Source organism: Protomyctophum parallelum (assembly GCF_964188405.1).
Source record: "Protomyctophum parallelum genome assembly, chromosome: 7".
In the NCBI taxonomy this organism is placed as follows: Eukaryota; Metazoa; Chordata; class Actinopteri; order Myctophiformes; family Myctophidae; genus Protomyctophum; species Protomyctophum parallelum.
The window spans coordinates 51,094,247-51,116,372 of NC_139705.1; the positions used below are offsets into that span (position 1 = coordinate 51,094,247).

The 22,126-nt window shown below is 44.9% G+C and overlaps 1 protein-coding gene across 1 annotated transcript in view; it reads right to left on the bottom strand.

The window, feature by feature from the left end:
• klhdc8b (kelch domain containing 8B) overlaps positions 1-21,940 on the bottom strand; it is a gene marked incomplete at both ends in the record, with an annotated part of 197,866 nt that extends 175,926 nt beyond the window's left edge. The window contains one exon of the mRNA XM_083769888.1: positions 21,460-21,940. Within this exon, the coding sequence (XP_083626014.1) occupies positions 21,460-21,940 (481 nt within the window). The remainder of the gene's footprint in view (positions 1-21,459) is intronic.
• Between the last annotated feature and the right edge of the window lie 186 nt (positions 21,941-22,126).

Sequence of the window (22,126 nt, forward strand, 5' to 3'; positions counted from 1 at the left end):
ACGATTTTTTCCTACTCAGTCTGTGTCTCATAGGAGGGCTGTGGGCAGTTTAGAAACCGTCTTCCAGTGACATCATCATTAGGCAGATTATTTTTTTAAACACGATTATTTTACAAAAATGTTATCGTGAGAACGATGGCTTCCATTTTCGCATTGCGACTTTTCAGGACTAGAAAGCCTGCAGTTTCTATTAGCTTGTATTCCCCATCGATGATGTCACTGGAAGACGGTTTCTGAACTGCCCACAGCCCTCCTATGAGACACAGACCGAGTAGGAAAAAAATGCGCCATTTTTTCACGATTATTAGTGAGGACCTATTATATGAAAATAGGTTGAAAAGTGGTGAAGTGGTCCTTTAACTATACATTTAGTCCACACAGAATGACATCTCTAACGTTAAAGCAGATTGTGCCTATTTTGGGGGATTCAGCTGGCATGGCAACTTCAGTCCATCCATATATACAATTTACAATTTAAATTTTACAATTTAGGCATTTATCAGACGCTCTTAATCCAGAGCGACTTACATTAGGCAAGAACAAAAAAGCATGGGAATACATCGCATATATAAAATGCATTTATCATGAAACATGCGTAAGCTAAGAATGTAACTAGTAGTGCATATCTACATAAAAAAATCACATTTTAGTCACCTGGAATGTCTTAGTGTTAGTCTAGTTTTAGTCGACTAAAATGTCATACGATTTTAGTCGACTAAATCTACAGTTGATTTAGTCGACTAAAATGTATTTTGGCAGGTCTTGATGCCGTCGTAATGAGTGTTTTTACACTTGCTGAAAATAGCCGATCTACAAACTTGAGTTGTGAGCTTGTAGATCAGCTATTTTCAGCATGCAACCAAGTGTAAAATGACTTATACTGGATTATCCCTTCCTAACATTTTAGTGTAGTTTTTATTTGTTGACGAAATTGTCAGTATATTTAGTCTTAGTTTTAGTCACCGTAGCTTAGTTTTCATTTAGTTTCCATTTGTTTTTGTCAGTGAAAATAGGTAGTCGACGACCATTTCTCGTCTTAGTTTTAGTCGACGAAAACAACACTGCAGTGCATAGTTCAGAGATGGCAGGGTATTGTCTCATACAAACGTATGCTAGGCATACAGTACGTATATACTGTATAACTGTTACCAACCGTTATAGCTATGCCCAGCTTTGTGGGTGCGCGGGTACCCCCATAGCGATGATTTGATTGGCTGAGCACGGAATTGAGGATAAAAGGTGAGGGCAGAAAATGGAGCACGCCAATTGCGATTGGCCAGAATCAGCTCAAGGCCAGTAGTAATGTCCGTCTTCCACAGATTAAAGACTATAGCCCAGGACAGGGCCTATCAGCAGTGGCGTGCACAGATAGATACTATAGGGGGCGCTAGAGCACCACCTGCCCTTTGCCCTCAGGACAGCAATGTGCCCTTTTGAAAAAAAGAAGAAAAAAAAACTTCTAATATATTATTTATGCCCCAAAATCTATAAATCTTACACTGTTAAGGCAACCAACCGGTTCCACGCGCTGCACAAGGTGCCCTTTTTTCACTTGAGCACCTGCCCCTCACACACACACATACACACACACACACACACACACACACACACACACACACACACACACACAAACATACACACACTCACACACACACATACACACATACACACGGACTCACACACACATGAGATGAGAGGACAATGACAACGTCTTGCTTTGTCACCCTGTAGTTAAAAACACTCCACTAAGTGGAAGCTGTTGTAACGTCTCATAATTACTGTATAATTAATTACTGTACTGTACAGAGGAAAGTGTGCGCAGCCTTGCACTGCATATTTGATAAACAGCAGAATTACACAGTAGGCTACCAAGAGATAGCCTACTGTGTGGTGCTACACCGACAATTAAGCCAATAACATGCAGTACTATATGATCACACTAGTCTATTCTGATAGGCGGTGGTGTGCACATGCCTTTGGCCTGGTGGAGACAATAAATACAACATATTGTCTCCTCATGCCTTCGGCCTGGTGGAGACAATAAATACATATTGTCTCCTCATGCCTTTGGCCTGGTGGAGACAATAAATACATATTGTCTCCCCATGCCTTTGGCCTGGTGGAGACAATAAATACAACATATTGTCTCCCCATGCCTTTGGCCTGGTGGAGACAATAAATACATATTGTCTCCCCATGCCTTCGGCCTGGTGGAGACAATAAATACATATTGTCTCCCCATGCCTTTGGCCTGGTGGAGACAATAAATACAACATACTGTCTCCCCATGCCTTTGGCCTGGTGGAGACAATAAATACAACATATTGTCTCCCCATGCCTTTGGCCTGGTGGAGACAATAAATACAACATACTGTCTCCCCATGCCTTTGGCCTGGTGGAGACAATAAATACATATTGTCTCCCCATGCCTTTGGCCTGGTGGAGACAATAAATACATATTGTCTCCCCATGCCTTTGGCCTGGTGGAGACAATAAATACATATTGTCTCCCCATGCCTTTGGCCTGGTGGAGACAATAAATACAACATATTGTCTCCCCATGCCTTTGGCCTGGTGGAGACAATAAATACAACATACGGTCTCCCCATGCCTTTGGCCTGGTGGAGACAATAAATACAACATACGGTCTCCCCATGCCTTTGGCCTGGTGGAGACAATAAATACAACATACTGTCTCCCCATGCCTTTGGCCTGGTGGAGACAATAAGTACATATTGTCTCCCCATGCCTTTGGCCTGGTGGAGACAATAAATACAACATATTGTCTCCCCATGCCTTTGGCCTGGTGGAGACAATAAATACAACATATTGTCTCCCCATGCCTTTGGCCTGGTGGAGACAATAAATACAACATACTGTCTCCCCATGCCTTTGGCCTGGTGGAGACAATAAATACAACATATTGTCTCCCCATACCTTTGGCCTGGTGGAGACAATAAATACATTCTGTCTCCCCATGCCTTTGGCCTGGTGGAGACAATAAATACAACAGACTGTCTCCCCATGCCTTTGGCCTGGTGGAGACAATGAATACAACATATTGTCTCCCCATGCCTTTGGCCTGGTGGAGACAATGAATACAACATATTGTCTCCCCATGCCTTTGGCCTGGTGGAGACAATAAATACAACATATTGTCTCCCCATGCCTTTGGCCTGGTGGAGACAATAAATACAACATATTGTCTCCCCATGCCTTTGGCCTGGTGGAGACAATAAATACAACATATTGTCTCCCCATGCCTTTGGCCTGGTGGAGACAATAAATACATACTGTCTCCACATGAACCGGAAGCTGCGCTCCTTATATTGGGACCCCAGAGAACCTGGGCTAGAACAAACGTTCCGTCCTCACTGCATGTTACACTTTGCTAGTGCAATTAATTCACAGTATTAATTGTAAACCTTCATGAAACGAAATTATTAAATAATTAAACAGACTCTTAAAACACATTAAGTTGGGTCACACTCTCCTGGTGCTGCAACACCTTTGTTGATTTACTCAACATTGGGGCTAATATTTGTCAGCCCCAGAGCCTATAGTTCAATCACATTGGAAGTGGCTCGGGAGGCATCCTTTGGTTAGACATAAGGTTGGTGTGGGGTGCCTTAAGACGACCGGATTAAGGTTGGTGAGGGGTGCGTTAAGGGTTAGGTTAGGTTTAGGTGTGCTGTCCCGTGGGAGGTTAGGTTAGGGTGAGGGTTTGAGATGGTTAACATCGGTAGACAACTTGACTGCGTGTGCGTGCGTTTATCTTGATTTGTGAGTTATCTTGGCACAGTACCATGGGTGTGTACGCATAACACACCATGCTGCTTCTATGCAACGATTGGTATGTGGTAATGTGGTTGACACGCACTGTAGGAGGAGAAGATGAGTTCAGATATGTACCAGTGCCACTGTCTGCTATTTTGTTTAAAGCGGCATTACACCTCAAGCAGACTGTAATTATGAAACCTTTTAATTCATTGTCTGGTTTGGGTGTTATTTTGTTCATAAAGTTATGCTATTCTTGTGTGATCCTCAACACAGGATTTGATATATCCAGACTAAAATTATTAATATTGCCGCCACCACCAATAACCATGATAATACAGCAGCTATCTGCACCCGGGGGCATCACTATGCCAGCTTGTGCATGTGATCGACATTTGCATTAATGTTTTATTTTTGCCACGGACATGCAAAACAAGTGATCAATGATATTACCAGAACACAAATGTATAGCCTACAGTACTAATAGACTCTTGACGTGTCATATATTGTCTACTCTATTCCACTGCGCTACACATTTTAAAAGAAGTCACTTATTTTTGGGGAAAAGCTACAACACATTACGGCATGTTGTGACCTTGTAGATCAGCAATTGTCCTTTCTTCTTAGCCTATAATGACATGCCCAAAATCGGGATGTCAGGGTTAAAGTAGTTAGATATATAGTTACCCAATTAACTTACCCAGCAATACTGGGAAGTTATCCACTGTATACTGGCAGGTGGCCGTCCTGAGACAGGCATTATATGTGGCATAATGCATGGTCCAAGTATATTCCATGTTTGGGATTTCAATAAATGGGTCTTATACAGTAAGTACAGTTGTAGTCCGAGAAAGGGACCCTTAGCTGCAAAGGTGAATGGTGAATTATTGCAGATGGCCTTTCAGAGGACAGTGTTACTTGGGGACATGAGGAGACAGGAAGTTCTACAGGCTAAACTAGTTTTGTTTGTCAACGTAGCTTAAATAGTTGGTGTCAGTTCATTAAGGTGTGTACTCCATACTGCAATGGAAACATACCTGAGATTCAAAACAGATAAGTAAGTACATGATGAGTGATTCATGAAGGCCATGCATGTCAGGATTTAAAAGGAATGTTTCACTGTTCACTGTTTCACTGTGTTGTTGTGGAGCTTTAACAAAGCTATAACAAAGTAGATAGACTAGACCCCATGACTGTATGGGCAGCATTATAGTATAATTGATGCCTTACAGCAGCTGCTATAGTGGACGCTATAAACACAGGACTGGAGATGGGTGGTTTAAACACAGGACTGGAGATGGGTGGTTTAAAAAACATCCCAATTGTTGCTCAGAGTTATGACGGTGCCTCCGTAATGTCGGGTCACATTTCAGGCATGCAGCAAAAAAAAATGAAACCCCGTGCTGTGTGTGTGTGTGTGTGTGTGTGTGTGTGTGTGTGTGTGTGTGTGTGTGTGTGCACACACACAGCACTACGGGGTTTCATTAGTACAGCAGGTAGTAGTGTGCTGCTGTACTACCTAAATAACTATTTTTTTAGGGGTTAGGGCATTGTAAAAACGCTAAAATAATAAAATTAAGGTTTTAAAAAATCGCTGGTCGCTCGCCAAGCTGTCGCACCCCCTGGCGTCTAGTTCAAGCTCCGCCTATGACTGTCTCCCCATGCCTTTGGCCTGGTGGAGACAATAAATACAACATATTGTCTCCCCATGCCTTTGGCCTGGTGGAGACAATAAATACAACATATTGTCTCCTCATGCCTTTGGCCTGGTGGAGACAATAAATACAACATACTGTCTCCCCATGCCTTTGGCCTGGTGGAGACAATAAATACAACATTCTGTCTCCCCATGCCTTTGGCCTGGTGGAGACAATAAATACAACATTCTGTCTCCCCATGCCTTTGGCCTGGTGGAGACAATGAATACAACATATTGTCTCCCCATGCCTTTGGCCTGGTGGAGACAATAAATACATACTGTCTCCCCATGCCTTTGGCCTGGTGGAGACAATGAATACAACATATTGTCTCCCCATGCCTTTGGCCTGGTGGAGACAATGAATACAACATACTGTCTCCCCATGCCTTTGGCCTGGTGGAGACAATAAATACAACAGACTGTCTCCCCATGCCTTTGGCCTGGTGGAGACAATAAATACATACGGTCTCCCCATGCCTTTGGCCTGGTGGAGACAATAAATACATTCTGTCTCCCCATGCCTTTGGCCTGGTGGAGACAATGAATACATACTGTCTCCCCATGCCTTTGGCCTGGTGGAGACAATAAATACAACATATTGTCTCCCCATGCCTTTGGCCTGGTGGAGACAATAAATACAACATATTGTCTCCCCATGCCTTTGGCCTGGTGGAGACAATAAATACAACAGACTGTCTCCCCATGCCTTTGGCCTGGTGGAGACAATAAATACAACAGACTGTCTCCCCATGCCTTTGGCCTGGTGGAGACAATAAATACATTCTGTCTCCCCATGCCTTTGGCCTGGTGGAGACAATGAATACATACTGTCTCCCCATGCCTTTGGCCTGGTGGAGACAATAAATACAACATATTGTCTCCCCATGCCTTTGGCCTGGTGGAGACAATGAATACAACACATTGTCTCCCCATGCCTTTGGCCTGGTGGAGACAATAAATACATTCTGTCTCCCCATGCCTTTGGCCTGGTGGAGACAATGAATACATACTGTCTCCCCATGCCTTTGGCCTGGTGGAGACAATAAATACAACATATTGTCTCCCCATGCCTTTGGCCTGGTGGAGACAATGAATACAACACATTGTCTCCCCATGCCTTTGGCCTGGTGGAGACAATAAATACATTCTGTCTCCCCATGCCTTTGGCCTGGTGGAGACAATAAATACATTCTGTCTCCCCATGCCTTTGGCCTGGTGGAGACAATATAAATACAACAGAAATAAATAAAGAAACACTAGTCAGACCATTCCACTACAACGTGCAGACAGACCAGAAACATCACACTTGTCCACAAAACCTGCTCTGTGTTTAGAAGACAAACTCACTTCAAGCCGCATGCTAGTGCAAAAAAGAACGAACTAACAAACAAAACAAACAAAAGACTTGATCTCGATGTCCAATTCTGCTAAACAATGTGTATTTTGAACCACATCTAACATCGTGTTAGATGTTGTTAAAGGAAATGCTTACATTATTTATTTACATTCCCATTTATTTACATTCAAACGGTATCCTTGTTTCTCACCTTAATCAAAGGTCACCTGCTGTTCAAAGTAACGAGGTTAATTTACATAACGACTCAGCAAAAAAAAAAAAAACACTCTTAACTGCATTTCCCTTTAAGAGAACGCTTGTGTGTGTGTTTTTTCTCTACATGAAATATCACGCCGCCTAAAAAAAGAAGTGGAAAAGAAAGGAAAACATGCCAGAGAAATAGTTACTGCTCTCTCTCTCCATTACCATGAAAGGTCATATTGGCTTCTCATCTTTGTCAAATCACTCAGCGCCATTCTACCTCCAATGTAAACACAGGAAACTGCAGGGGGGGGGGGGGGGGGGGGGGGGGGGTGGAGGGGGGGGGGGGGGAATGCACTTCAACAGACTGTCTGTCTCCCTCTCTCTCTCTGGCTGTATTGTATTTTATCCACCCTCATTCTTACCTTGCAACCAGTGTTGTTTTCGTCGACTAAAACTAAGACGAAATATACTGACAATTTCGTTGACAAATAAAAACTAGACTAAAATGTTAGGAAGGGGCTAGTGGACAAGAGATCCAGTATAAGTCATTTTACACTTTGGTTGCATGCTGAAAATAGTCGATCTAGATCGGCTATTTTCAGCAAGTGTAAAAACACTCATTACGACGGCATCAAGACCCGCCAAAATAAATTTTAGTCGACTAAATCAACTGTAGATTTAGTCGACTAAAATCTTATGACATTTAGTCGACTAAAACTAGACTAACACTAAGACATTTGGGAATCTGAGAATATGTTGTTCCATTTCCAGGGACTTCCATTCCCCCCCCCCCCCCCCCCCCCAGAAGCAAAGATTTGACTTAAAAGTTTTCGCTCTGAAAGAATATATATTCAAAGATGTGCACCCACATTTTCACGATAAAAAAAAAATAGCTTGTAGATCTGCTATTTTTCAATAGCTAAAGCATAACATAATGCTTTAACCCATTTTGGGGCGGGAACCCCTTTTGGTGTTAGCATTACGTTATGCTTTAGCTATTGAGAAATAGCAGATCTACAAGCTCATAGCGCGCCACCGAGTGGCGCGCTATGAGCTTGTAGGTCTGCTATTTTTGAAAAATCGAAGAACGACTGACATTTTTTAGAATCTGATCTCAGGTCAGAATGGGTTAATCAGACCAGTGTGTGTCCAGTGGAAACCTCGTATGAATCTGATCTCAGGTCAGAATGGGTTAAAACACTAAAAGGGCTCCCCGGCCGGAATGGATTAATGCACCGCCACAATGTCTATGTACATTAGCGTTCTCTCCCATACACGGGGCACTTACTTCACACGTCATTTGCTCTCTCGTCCCTCTAAATCAACACACGCAGACCACTTCCATCCCACAGGGACAGAGCATTAAGGCTAGCCCTGTTCACTCTGTATAGAGGCAGACCACTTCCATCCACAGGGACAGAGCATTAAGGCCAGCCCTGTTCACTCTGTGTAGAGGCAGACCACTTCCATCCCACAGGGACAGAGCATTAAGGCTAGCCCTGTTCACTCTGTGTAGAGGCAGACCACTTCCATCCCACAGGGACAGAGCATTAAGGCTAGCCCTGGTTACTCTGTGTAGAGGCAGACCACTTCCATCCCACAGGGACAGAGCATTAAGGCTAGCCCTGTTCACTCTGTATAGAGGCAGACCACTTCCATCCCACAGGGACAGAGCATTAAGGCTAGCCCTGTTCACTCTGTGTAGAGGCAGACCACTTCCATCCCACAGGGACAGAGCATTAAGGCTAGCCCTGTTCACTCTGTGTAGAGGCAGACCACTTCCATCCACAGGGACAGAGCATTAAGGCTAGCCCTGTTCACTCTGTATAGAGGCAGACCACTTCCATCCCACAGGGACAGAGCATTAAGGCTAGCCCTGTTCACTCTGTGTAGAGGCAGACCACTTCCATCCCACAGGGACAGAGCATTAAGGCTAGCCCTGTTCACTCTGTGTAGAGGCAGACCACTTCCATCCCACAGGGACAGAGCATTAAGGCTAGCCCTGTTCACTCTGTGTAGAGGCAGACCACTTCCATCCCACAGGGACAGAGCATTAAGGCTAGCCCTGTTCACTCTGTATAGAGGCAGACCACTTCCATCCCACAGGGACAGAGCATTAAGGCTAGCCCTGTTCACTCTGTATAGAGGCAGACCACTTCCATCCCACAGGGACAGAGCATTAAGGCTAGCCCTGTTCACTCTGTGTAGAGGCAGACCACTTCCATCCCACAGGGACAGAGCATTAAGGCTAACCCTGTTCACTCTGTGTAGAGGCAGACCACTTCCATCCCACAGGGACAGAGCATTAAGGCTAGCCCTGCTCACTCTGTATAGAGGCAGACCACTTCCATCCACAGGGACAGAGCATTAAGGCTAGCCCTGTTCACTCTGTAGAGACAGACCACTTCCATCCCACAGGGACAGAGCATTAAGGCTAGCCCTGTTCACTCTGTATAGAGGCAGACCACTTCCATCCACAGGGACAGAGCATTAAGGCTAGCCCTGTTCACTCTGTGTAGAGGCAGACCACTTCCATCCCACAGGGACAGAGCATTAAGGCTAGCCCTGTTCACTCTGTAGAGACAGACCACTTCCATCCCACAGGGACAGAGCATTAAGGCCAGCCCTGTTCACTCTGTAGAGACAGACCACTTCCATCCCACAGGGACAGAGCATTAAGGCTAGCCCTGTTCACTCTGTGTAGAGGCAGACCACTTCCATCCCACAGGGACAGAGCATTAAGGCTAGCCCTGTTCACTCTGTATAGAGGCAGACCACTTCCATCCACAGGGACAGAGCATTAAGGATAGCCCTGTTCACTCTGTAGAGAGGCAGACCACTTCCATCCCACAGGGACAGAGCATTAAGGCTAGCCCTGTTCACTCTGTATAGAGGCAGACCACTTCCATCCCACAGGGACAGAGCATTAAGGCTAGCCCTGTTCACTCTGTATAGAGGCAGACCACTTCCATCCACAGGGACAGAGCATTAAGGCTAGCCCTGTTCACTCTGTATAGAGGCAGACCACTTCCATCCCACAGGGACAGAGCATTAAGGCCAGCCCTGTTCACTCTGTATAGAGGCAGACCACTTCCATCCCACAGGGACAGAGCATTAAGGCTAGCCCTGTTCACTCTGTATAGAGGCAGACCACTTCCACCCCACAGGGACAGAGCATTAAGGCTAGCCCTGTTCACTCTGTATAGAGGCAGACCACTTCCATCCACAGGGACAGAGCATTAAGGCTAGCCCTGTTCACTCTGTATAGAGGCAGACCACTTCCATCCCACAGGGACAGAGCATTAAGGCTAGCCCTGTTCACTCTGTATAGAGGCAGACCACTTCCATCCACAGGGACAGAGCATTAAGGCTAGCCCTGTTCACTCTGTATAGAGGCAGACCACTTCCATCCACAGGGACAGAGCATTAAGGCTAGCCCTGTTCACTCTGTATAGAGGCAGACCACTTCCATCCCACAGGGACAGAGCATTAAGGCCAGCCCTGTTCACTCTGTAGAGAGGCAGACCACTTCCATCCCACAGGGACAGAGCATTAAGGCTAGCCCTGTTCACTCTGTATAGAGGCAGACCACTTCCATCCACAGGGACAGAGCATTAAGGCTAGCCCTGTTCACTCTGTATAGAGGCAGACCACTTCCATCCCACAGGGACAGAGCATTAAGGCTAGCCCTGTTCACTCTGTAGAGACAGACCACTTCCATCCCACAGGGACAGAGCATTAAGGCCAGCCCTGTTCACTCTGTAGAGACAGACCACTTCCATCCCACAGGGACAGAGCATTAAGGCTAGCCCTGTTCACTCTGTAGAGACAGACCACTTCCATCCCACAGGGACAGAGCATTAAGGCCAGCCCTGTTCACTCTGTAGAGACAGACCACTTCCATCCCACAGGGACAGAGCATTAAGGCCAGCCCTGTTCACTCTGTAGAGACAGACCACTTCCATCCCACAGGGACAGAGCATTAAGGCCAGCCCTGTTCACTCTGTAGAGAGGCAGACCACTTCCATCCCACAGGGACAGAGCATTAAGGCTAGCCCTGTTCACTCTGTATAGAGGCAGACCACTTCCATCCCACAGGGACAGAGCATTAAGGCCAGCCCTGTTCACTCTGTAGAGACAGACCACTTCCATCCCACAGGGACAGAGCATTAAGGCTAACCCTGTTCACTCTGTGTAGAGGCAGACCACTTCCATCCCACAGGGACAGAGCATTAACCCATTCTGACTCATACGAGGTTTCCACTGGACACACACTGGTCTGATGAACCCATTCTGACCCGAGATCAGATTCTAAAAATGTCAGTCGTTCTTCAATTTTTCAAAAATAGCAGACCTACAAGCTCGTATCGCGCCACTCGGTGGCGCGATATGAGCTTGTAGATCTGCTATTTTTCAATAGCTAAAGCACAACGTGATGCTAACACCAAAATGGGTGCCCGTTCAGAATGGGTTAAGGCTAGCCCTGTTCACTCTGTAGAGGCTGCATGCTGGCGTGACGACTGGTGATTTCAGAGGAGCCGTGTTTACCATTCTCCCCCTATATTAATATATGCGTACGTATATGCATGCACACACACACACACACACACACACACACACACAGCTCACCGCGACTTAAGGACATTTACATAATCAGCATGGTGAGCTATATAGCTCCTATACAGTCCGGCGTTTATTGAACTATAAAGCCAAACTTGTGAGCACCTCTGGTCCTGTAGGCCTATAAGGGACAAGCTCAGCGTTCTACTTTTATCACGTAGTCAGCGTTGGGTTAAGCGGGCACAGGCTAAGAGGTCGGTGAGGCTTTGACGTTTAGTGAGTTGTACAGTAATCCAAAGCCATATTAACCCATTCTGACCTGAGATCAGATTCATAACGAGGTTTCCGCTGGACACACACTGGTCTGATTAACCCATTCTGACCTGAGATCAGATTCTAGAAATGTCAGTCGCTCTTCGATTTTTCAAAAATAGCAGACCTACAAGCTCGTATCGCGCCACTCGGTGGCGCGATATGAGCTTGTAGATCTGCTATTTTTAAATAGCTAAAGCATAACATGATGCTGACACCAAAATGGGTGCCCGGTCAGAATGGGTTAAAGATTAGGGTGATAAAAAAAACATATTTATATGTCTGGATATTGGTATTAATTGGGAAATTCTTGAAGTAGTGTTCATTAATGTTAGCACTGCTCTCTATGACATTTTTTTTAAACAACTTGTTTGGTGCAATTAAGCCTGAATTATAATTGGTTGCGTGCCAATGCCGAAAATGTCGAAAATAGGCCATTTACATCAAGCACTGATGTAGGAGACGGCTGCACATTTATATTGGCTCAGCCAAGCATAATCACCAAGGACCCAAACTGTACGTTATGAATCCACACTTCACTATGAGGTGACAGTACTTCGTTAGACACCCTGGAGTCTACTGTATGCGTCTATGAGGTGACAGTACTTCATTAGACACCCTGGAGTCTACTGTATGTGTCTATGAGGTGACAGTACTTCATTAGACACCCTGGAGTCTACTGTATGCGTCTATGAGGTGACAGTACTTCATTAGACACCCTGGAGTCTACTGTATGTGTCTATGAGGTGACAGTACTTCATTAGACACCCTGGAGTCTACTGTATGTGTCTATGAGGTGACAGTACTTCATTAGACACCCTGGAGTCTACTGTATGTGTCTATGAGGTGACAGTACTTCATTAGACACCCTGGAGTCTACTGTATGTGTCTATGAGGTGACCGTACTTCATTAGACACCCTGGAGTCTACTGTATGCGTCTATGAGGTGACAGTACTTCATTAGACACCCTGGAGTCTACTGTATGTGTCTATGAGGTGACAGTACTTCATTAGACACCCTGGAGTCTACTGTATGTGTCTATGAGGTGACAGTACTTCATTAGACACCCTGGAGTCTACTGTATGTGTCTATGAGGTGACCGTACTTCATTAGACACCCTGGAGTCTACTGTATGCGTCTATGAGGTGACAGTACTTCATTAGACACCCTGGAGTCTACTGTATGTGTCTATGAGGTGACAGTACTTCATTAGACAACCTGGAGTCATTTTTATGTGCAATTGTGTATTAACTTTGTATTTAGGGTTTCTTCCTGGAGGCTGAACCCTTGACAGTCAAACGGGCCAATGAAATAAACAGTAATATAGTGACACCACACTATCAGCCCCTCCCCTAACGCCTCCCCTTTTATCATACAACTACAGCTGTGGGTGCGGCTTCAGTTCAGGTGGATCACCACCCATCACCACCCACCAGGCAAACCAGGCATACTTAATCCTTATATAACAATAAGACCTGATGATCATGTTTTAGGGTGGAAAAGAATTGTGGCACTCCATCTTTAACCTCTGTTGTACTTTCACAATTAGATCTGATATCGTCATGATGTGTGACTGCGTAGCATAATTTACTCCCCTGTTTTATTACTTTATTTAGTTGTGTAAAGAGATAAGAAATGTGGGTGGATGATTTCCATGAAACCATGTGGTTTCAAGAGAATAACCGCGTCCGATACACAGCTCAGCATATTTCCTGTCAGTAGGCTGGGGTGCAAAACCCAAACTCAACTGTACTACAGTACGCCATGCCCTACTGTACATATTGGGGATATTAGTGACACCAGTGGTCCTTGAGGGGGTTCCAGGTGGTCCCCAGCTAAATGATAGAGAGTATAACCAAACCCTTATAGATCTTTAACTCTTGAGAGCATAAAATGAAACGAAATTTGATTTCATTTTAAGCTGTCAAGAGTTACATTATTGTTAAACATCTGCATTACTAAATTTACACAAGAAGTCTACACAATTAGAGCAGAGTTGTCTTTCCTGTTCTCTCCTAATGGAACCAACATCAAACACAGCATGGAATTGTGGACAAAATCTTACATTTTGGTTCTGAGAGCACGGCACAATCTCATCAAATTGTGGCTCAATTGCCGGAAAAAATAACGGGCCTTTTCAAGGTTGAAAAACACTGTAGTACAGTGAGACGAATACTGGACAACTCACCCCGGTGCGTGCCCGTTTTTCCTTCCCGGAATTTTCACCCGTGAGTGGGATAACTTTGTAAATTATGCTATTGGCTGTTTGTATTCTTTTTGGAAAAATATAAAAAGATACTCCTGCATGTGGAAAGGCTATATTATATTACTTATATTGACCCTATAAACAATTTAGTATTATTTAGTATATGTAAGGTTTTGCCCCCTCAAATGGTACCTCGTCAGATAATCCCCACATATCCTACAACAACTTCTGTGAACAGACTTCACTGTAGTAGCTTTTCATAAATTATATTTGTACTTAAGGCTGTCTGATGTCATGAAAGTTTATAGTTAGAGCCGTCTGCTGTCCAGCCTCTCCCACCCCTCACTGGGGAAGATTCTGGGAGGAAAACAGAAACGGGGTGAGTTGTCTTGTTACCCAGCGAGACTGTATGGAGAATATACCGTCAGAATCAACAGATTTGTCTGCTATTTTTGAAAAATCGAAGAGCGACTGACATTTCTAGAATCTGATCTCAGGTCAGAATGGGTTAATCAGACCAGTGTGTGTCCATGTGGAAACCTCGTATGAATCTGATCTCAGGTCAGAATGGGTTAATTACTGCAGGTCTGTTATTTATGTATTTCATATTTGTATTAAGGTTTTGCAACAAAAACAAAAGAACAGACAAAGGAATTGAAAAGAAAAAGAGAGAAAAAAAGGGGGGAAAAAAATAGAGAACAGGGCATGATTTCAAATCAATGAGTTACAGAGACGAGAGTATATCATATGGAAAGTGGAGGACAACCAGATGCTACGTGGGATCAGTGAGACATTAGAACAAGGTGTTCTAAGAATGGCTGCCACATCGCATGGAACTAGCTTGAATGATCCATCACAACATAACACATTTTCTCCATGTGTACTAATTATACAAGTCAGTTCAGATAACCAAGCCTGGTTGGAGTGAGGTCTGTTATCTCTGATATACTAAGGACTGGATTGCAGTGGCGTGCACAGACATTTTGAGGGGCAGGCCAGTGCTCAAGTGTAAAAAAAAAAAGGGCACCTCGTGCAGCGCGTGGAGCCGGCCGATTGCCTTAATAGTGTGACTGAGATGTATAGAGTTTGGGGCCTAAAATAATATATTAGAAGCTATTTGATCAATAATTGATCAATGTCACTGTCACGGGGCAACCCGTGCCCTATAGACACTAGAAGACTCCACCATGTGAAACTGAACATTACAAACGCACACTGCACAGCTGCTCCCATTAATTGACTGTCATTAAGCTCCTTGGAGGTGTGGCTATGTGTAGCGTCATATACTGTACTACTTATCGGTGTTGCCTAATGCTATCATAATTGTTTTGTGTTTGATGTGATGCCTTGGAAAACATTCAGACTCTAAATGTGTAATTGTATAGTTGGTCTAACTCATGGGTAGATTGGTCCAATTACTAATCATTGTGGGTGGGGTCTCACCTGGTATCTAAGGGAGGCTTGTGGAAATGTTTGAGAGATTGCTCAGTTGGCTTGAGACAGCAAAGAGACAACACCAAGGGAGAGCTGCCAGGGTCTTCAGGAAAGATATATAGCCTGTTTTCAGTGTCTTTAGTTCTTGGTTTGTTGTTTTTGTCTTTGTTAGTTATCAAGTGTTTATTTCTTACTTTTGGTTTTTGAAAGTGTATTGTGGCCAGTATCATTTGTGCAGTATTTTGTTTTGCCTCAGACCCAGGCTGTGACAATCCGTCATATGGGCTGTTCATCAGTTTTGGAGGTAAATAAATACAACAAAAGATGTACATTCTTGGACTGCGTCTATTCTTGGAGCCTTGGCCGTTCGGGCAACTTTACAGTCACCATTGATGTCACCGTCAGTACTGTACAAAAAAAAAAGCTTTTTTATGCTTGTCCTCCAACAGCATATCGTTATAGGCTCATTAAAGTGTAATTCACTGTCAAGTCTAGACTTTAATGTCTAGACTTTGAGCTTCCTCCTTTTTGGCTGTGGGTGAAAGCAGGTGACTGACTGACAGACTGACTGACACACACACACACACACACTATTTGATTGGTTCAGGCTACGTCGTAATGCAGGCCAGTTTGTCGAACGGTATGGCCGTCGGAAAGCTCGCTCCGTTCTGTGCAGACGAGGTGTCAAGGCAGGTAGCAACATAGTTGCAATGTTTAAAGGAGAATTCCATGCTAGAATGCTTTCTTATCTTTCTTACCTTTCTTTGTAGTCGTTACGTCCCCACCAAAGAGGTCCAGGTGTTTTTTTGTGCAAAAACTCCTTATTGGCTATTTTCCCTACCATAAACCCTCAATGAATAGCATTGGATTGAATGGGAATTGAATGGGGCTATGGGGTGTTATGCTAGTTCACTTATTTCCATCGAAAGAAGTAGTAAAGTGTGCCGCTTGGGATATTATTTACATTATGAATAGATGATGTATACAAAGAAATTATAATTTTGAGCGATGGAAATAAGCGAATTAGCACAACACCCCATAGCCCCATTCAATTCCCATTCAATTCAATGCATTTCATTTAGGGCTTATGGTAGGGGAAATAGCCAATAAGGAGCTTTTGCACAAAAAAACACCTGGACCTCTTTGATGGGGACGTAACGACTACAAAGAAAGGTAAGAAAGCCTTCTAGTATGGATTTCTCCTTTAATGTTTAACGTTTGTCTGAAATGAATTAATATGTAGGAAAGCCACAAGCATACAGAGAGTAGTGACTACATGAAATACATTAAATTAATTAATATGTAGGAAAGCCACACACACACACACACACACACACACACAGAGAGTAGTGACTACATGAAATACATTAAATTAATGAATATGTAGGAAAGCCACACACACACACACACACACACACACAGAGAGTAGTGACTACATGAAATACATTAAATCAATTAATATGTAGGAAAGCCACACACACACACATAGAGTAGTGACTACATGAAATACATTAATTAATTAATATGTAGGAAAGCCACACACACACACACAGAGAGAGTAGTGACTACATGAAATACATTAAATTAATTAATATGTAGGAAAGCCACACACACACACACACACACACACAGAGTAGTGACTACATGAAATACATTAAATTAATTCATATGTAGGAAAGCCACACACACACACAGAGTAGTGACTACATGACATTACATTAAATTAATTAATATGTAGGAAAGCCACACACACACACACACAGAGAGAGTAGTGACTACATGACATTACATTAAATTAATTAATATGTAGGAAAGCCACACACACACACACACACAGAGAGTAGTGACTACATGACATTACATTAAATTAATTAATATGTAGGAAAGCCACACACACACACACAGAGAGTAGTGACTACATGACATTACATTAAATTAATTAATATGTAGGAAAGCCACACACACACACACACACAGAGAGTAGTGACTACATGACATTACATTAAATTAATTAATATGTAGGAAAGCCACACACACACACACACACAGAGAGTAGTGACTACATGACATTACATTAAATTAATTAATATGTAGGAAAGCCACACACACACACACACACACACAGAGAGAGTAGTGACTACATGAAATGCATGTGCTGTAATTTAATTTGCGTCCAATTTGTGGGCCTTCGTTATGCAAAGATAATTAATTTGACCTTCTTTGAAACGTTTAATGAATTCTCCTGCACATCCCTAGTGTGTGTGTGTGTGTGTGTGTGTGTGTGTGTGTGTGTGTGTGTGCGTGCGTACTGTACACATGTGTGAATGTGTGTGCATCGGTGGGGCCCTGTGTGAGAAAGAGGCAGACATGTACTGCAGACATACATTCTCTGTTACATCCATAACAATGGATCAATTATATAGTCAACAAGCATTCTCCACTGACACACCGTGCACGTCGTGATTGGGTAGTTCAGTGCCGCAGCTCCTCACAGCAGGCACTGTGCTGTGCGCGCATGTGTGTGTGTGTGTGTGTGTGTGTGTGTGTGTGTGTGTGTGTGCCATGTGTATCCTTAAGTGAACATGAACTGTCAACCCCGTTATATTTGTTTCCTTGTAAAAATGTATTGTAATTTGTGGATTCAAATAAAGAAATCGAAATGTGTGTGCGTGCGCGAGCGAGCGTGCGTGTGTGTGTGCGTGTGCGTGATGCCAAGGCCATCCAATTTAACGTTCTCCTCCACCTACAGTAATTAAAGGAGAAAAAAATCCTCTTAGGTTGGACTAAATTGCTTTATTTTGTCTCTCAAACGATTCCGACAGGACTACGATCTACGAGCTGAAACGAATCAGACGGTGAAAGTAGACTACGATCTACGAGCTGAAACAAAAAGTAGACTACGATCTACGAGCTGAAACAAAAAGTAGACTACGATCTACGAGCTGAAACAAAAAGTAGACTACGATCTACGAGCTGAAACAAATCAAAGGGTGAAAGTAGACTACGATCTACGAGCTGAAACAAAAAGTAGACTACGATCTACGAGCTGAAACAAATCAGACGGTGAAAGTAGACTACGATCTACGAGCTGAAACAAAAAGTAGACTACGATCTACGAGCTGAAACAAAAAGTAGACTACGATCTACGAGCTGAAACAAATCAAAGGGTGAAAGTAGACTACGATCTACGAGCTGAAACAAATCAAAGGGTGAAAGTAGACTACGATCTACGAGCTGAAACAAATCAGACGGTGAAAGTAGACTACGATCTACGTGCTGAAACGAATCAGACGGTGAAAGTAGACTACGATCTACGAGCTGAAACGAATCAGACGGTGAAAGTAGACTACGATCTACGAGCTGAAACGAATCAAAGGGTGAAAGTAGACTACGATCTACGAGCTGAAACAAATCAGAGGGTGAAAGTAGACTACGATCTACGAGCTGAAACAAATCAAAGGGTGAAAGTAGACTACGATCTACGAGCTGAAACAAATCAAAGGGTGAAAGTAGACTACGATCTACGAGCTGAAACAAATCAGAGGGTGAAAGTAGACTACGATCTACGAGCTGAAACAAAAAGTAGACTACGATCTACGAGCTGAAACAAATCAGAGGGTGAAAGTAGACTACGATCTACGAGCTGAAACAAAAAGTAGACTACGATCTACGAGCTGAAACAAATCAGACAGTGAAAGTAGACTACGATCTACGAGCTGAAACAAATCAGAGGGTGAAAGTAGACTACGATCTACGAGCTGAAACAAATCAGAGGGTGAAAGTAGACTACGATCTACGAGCTGAAACAAATCAAAGGGTGAAAGTAGACTACGATCTACGAGCTGAAACAAATCAGAGGGTGAAAGTAGACTACGATCTACGAGCCACAGAGATATACGTTTCCTTCCTTGATGAATCACCCACCACTGACCCTGCATACATACTCCAGAGTTTGACACAATTCGTATCTCCGGGACCATAAATAATTGCACAATCTACGACAATCCTTAGTGTTATATTAACACTAGTATTTGTATTTGTACAGAACCGGGGGAGGGGGTCAACCCACACCAAGCATCAGAAACATCAAAATGCAGACATGAGATTACACACACACACACACACACACACACACACACACACACACACACACACACACACACACACACACACACACACACACACACACACACACACACACACACACACACACACACACACACACACACACACACACTTCGATTTCTTTATTTGAGTCCACATTTATAAAATACATTATCAAGGGCACAAATATCTTCAGTTGCTTCTGATATACTACGCACTCCAAACATCACGTGTCTCAGTGCTTGAGTCCAAACAAGCCCTAAATGTACAGAATATGTAGGCAACACATGAACTTATTCACAGCCAACATCGGTCACTTCAGTCTGTCATAATATTACCAACAACGAAAGTAAATCATGGGTACAAAAAACACCTTCTCCTCCAAATAGACCGACTGCCTATAATGGAGGAGATTGAACAGTATGTTGAAAAAGCTGCTTTGCCTTACACTTGGACAACCCTATAATCCTCAAGCCTCTGACCACTAGCCTGTGGACATCATGTCTCTGACCACTAGCCTGTGGACATCATGTCTCTGACCACTAGCCTGTGGACATCATGTCTCTGACCACTAGCCTGTGGACATCATGTCTCTGACCACTAGCCTGTGGACATCATGTCTCTGACCACTAGCCTGTGGACATCATGTCTCTGACCACTAGCCTGTGGACATCATGTCTCTGACCACTAGCCTGTGGACATCATGTCTCTGACCACTAGCCTGTGGACATCATGTCTCTGACCACTAGCCTGTGGACATGTCTCTGACCACTAGCCTGTGGACATCATGTCTCTGACCACTAGCCTGTGGACATCATGTCTCTGACCACTAGCCTGTGGACATCATGTCTCTGACCACTAGCCTGTGGACATCATGTCTCTGACCACTAGCCTGTGGACATCATGTCTCTGACCACTAGCCTGTGGACATCATGTCTCTGACCACTAGCCTGTGGACATCATGTCTCTGACCACTAGCCTGTGGACATCATGTCTCTGACCACTAGCCTGTGGACATCATGTCTCTGACCACTAGCCTGTGGACATCATGTCTCTGACCACTAGCCTGTGGACATGTCTCTGACCACTAGCCTGTGGACATCATGTCTCTGACCACTAGCCTGTGGACATGTCTCTGACCACTAGCCTGTGGACATGGCCCAGGCTGCCAAATATAAAAACAATGAGCTGACACGTATAGCCCAGTTGTATAACGGCCTGTACTAATAATGGTTGATATTGTACTTGTTTAGTAAGGAAAGCTTCCTCTAAACTTGAATCAAAAGCACAGCCGACTTCCAATGGAAAAACCTCTCTGCTGTTCTCGTCACACACACACACACGCGCACACACACACACACACACACACACACACACACACACACACACACACACACACACACACACACACACACACACACACACACACACACACACACACACACACACACACACACACACACACACACACACACACACACACACACACACACACACCTTAATTTGTATTCACATTTTACAAGAAATGTCTTGAACACAAACAATAGTGGATGCGCAAACTTGAGAAAACTCTACAACAAGTGCTTCAGGATACAGATCACGGGTATACAGAAAGCATCTCCTTCTCCATATAATATGGTCGACTGCCAATTATTGCAGAGACACTGAACAGAATTTGGCCGATGCCTTAATTAGCTCTGGGCTTATTGGGGCATGCCTGCAATCTGCAGGCCCCTCACCACTGATTTATGGACATTACCGAGGCTTCCAAATATGAACACGCACACACACACACACACACACACACACCCCGCCCTCTCTCTTACCGTGCTCCAGCGCCGTCACCCCCATGGAGGCCGGTCCGAGGCCCGCCCGGCGCTCCCACTTGCCCTCGTCGGGGCGGTACAGCTCCACGGAGCCCAGGGGCCTCTGCCGGGCGTCCATGCCGCCCAGCAGCATCAGCTGGCCGCCTGGGCGCGACGGCCCCAGCGCCACGGCCGAGGCGCCGGCCCGCGGCCCGCCCGCCAGCGGCGGCAGCCGCCGCCACGTCTGGCTCTCCACGTCCAGCGCCTCGCCGCTGGCCGTGGGCGCGCCGCTCTCGCCCACGCCGCCCAGCACGTACAGCAGGCCGCCGCTGTGCACGGGGGCGCAGTACACCCGCCGCTGGCCCATGGGCGGGAACGGCTCCCAGCGGAGGGACTTGACGGGGCTCACCGCGGCGGAGGCGGCCATGTTGTTCTCCTCCTCCTCCTCCTCCTCTTCTTCTTCTTCTTCGCCCCGCAGCGGCTGTGGCACCGTCATGGGCATGTCTCCGGGGTGTGGGGGGGGGGGAGGCGCACCATATCACACCTCGCGCCTACAGCGCGGCAGGGTGAGGAGGAGGAGGGGGGGAGGAGGAGGAGGAGGGGGAGGAGGAGGGGGGTAGGAGGAGGAGGAGGATGGGGGGGGGGGCAGGGAGTGGACAAAACCCTGAACAGAATTGGTCGTGCTCGC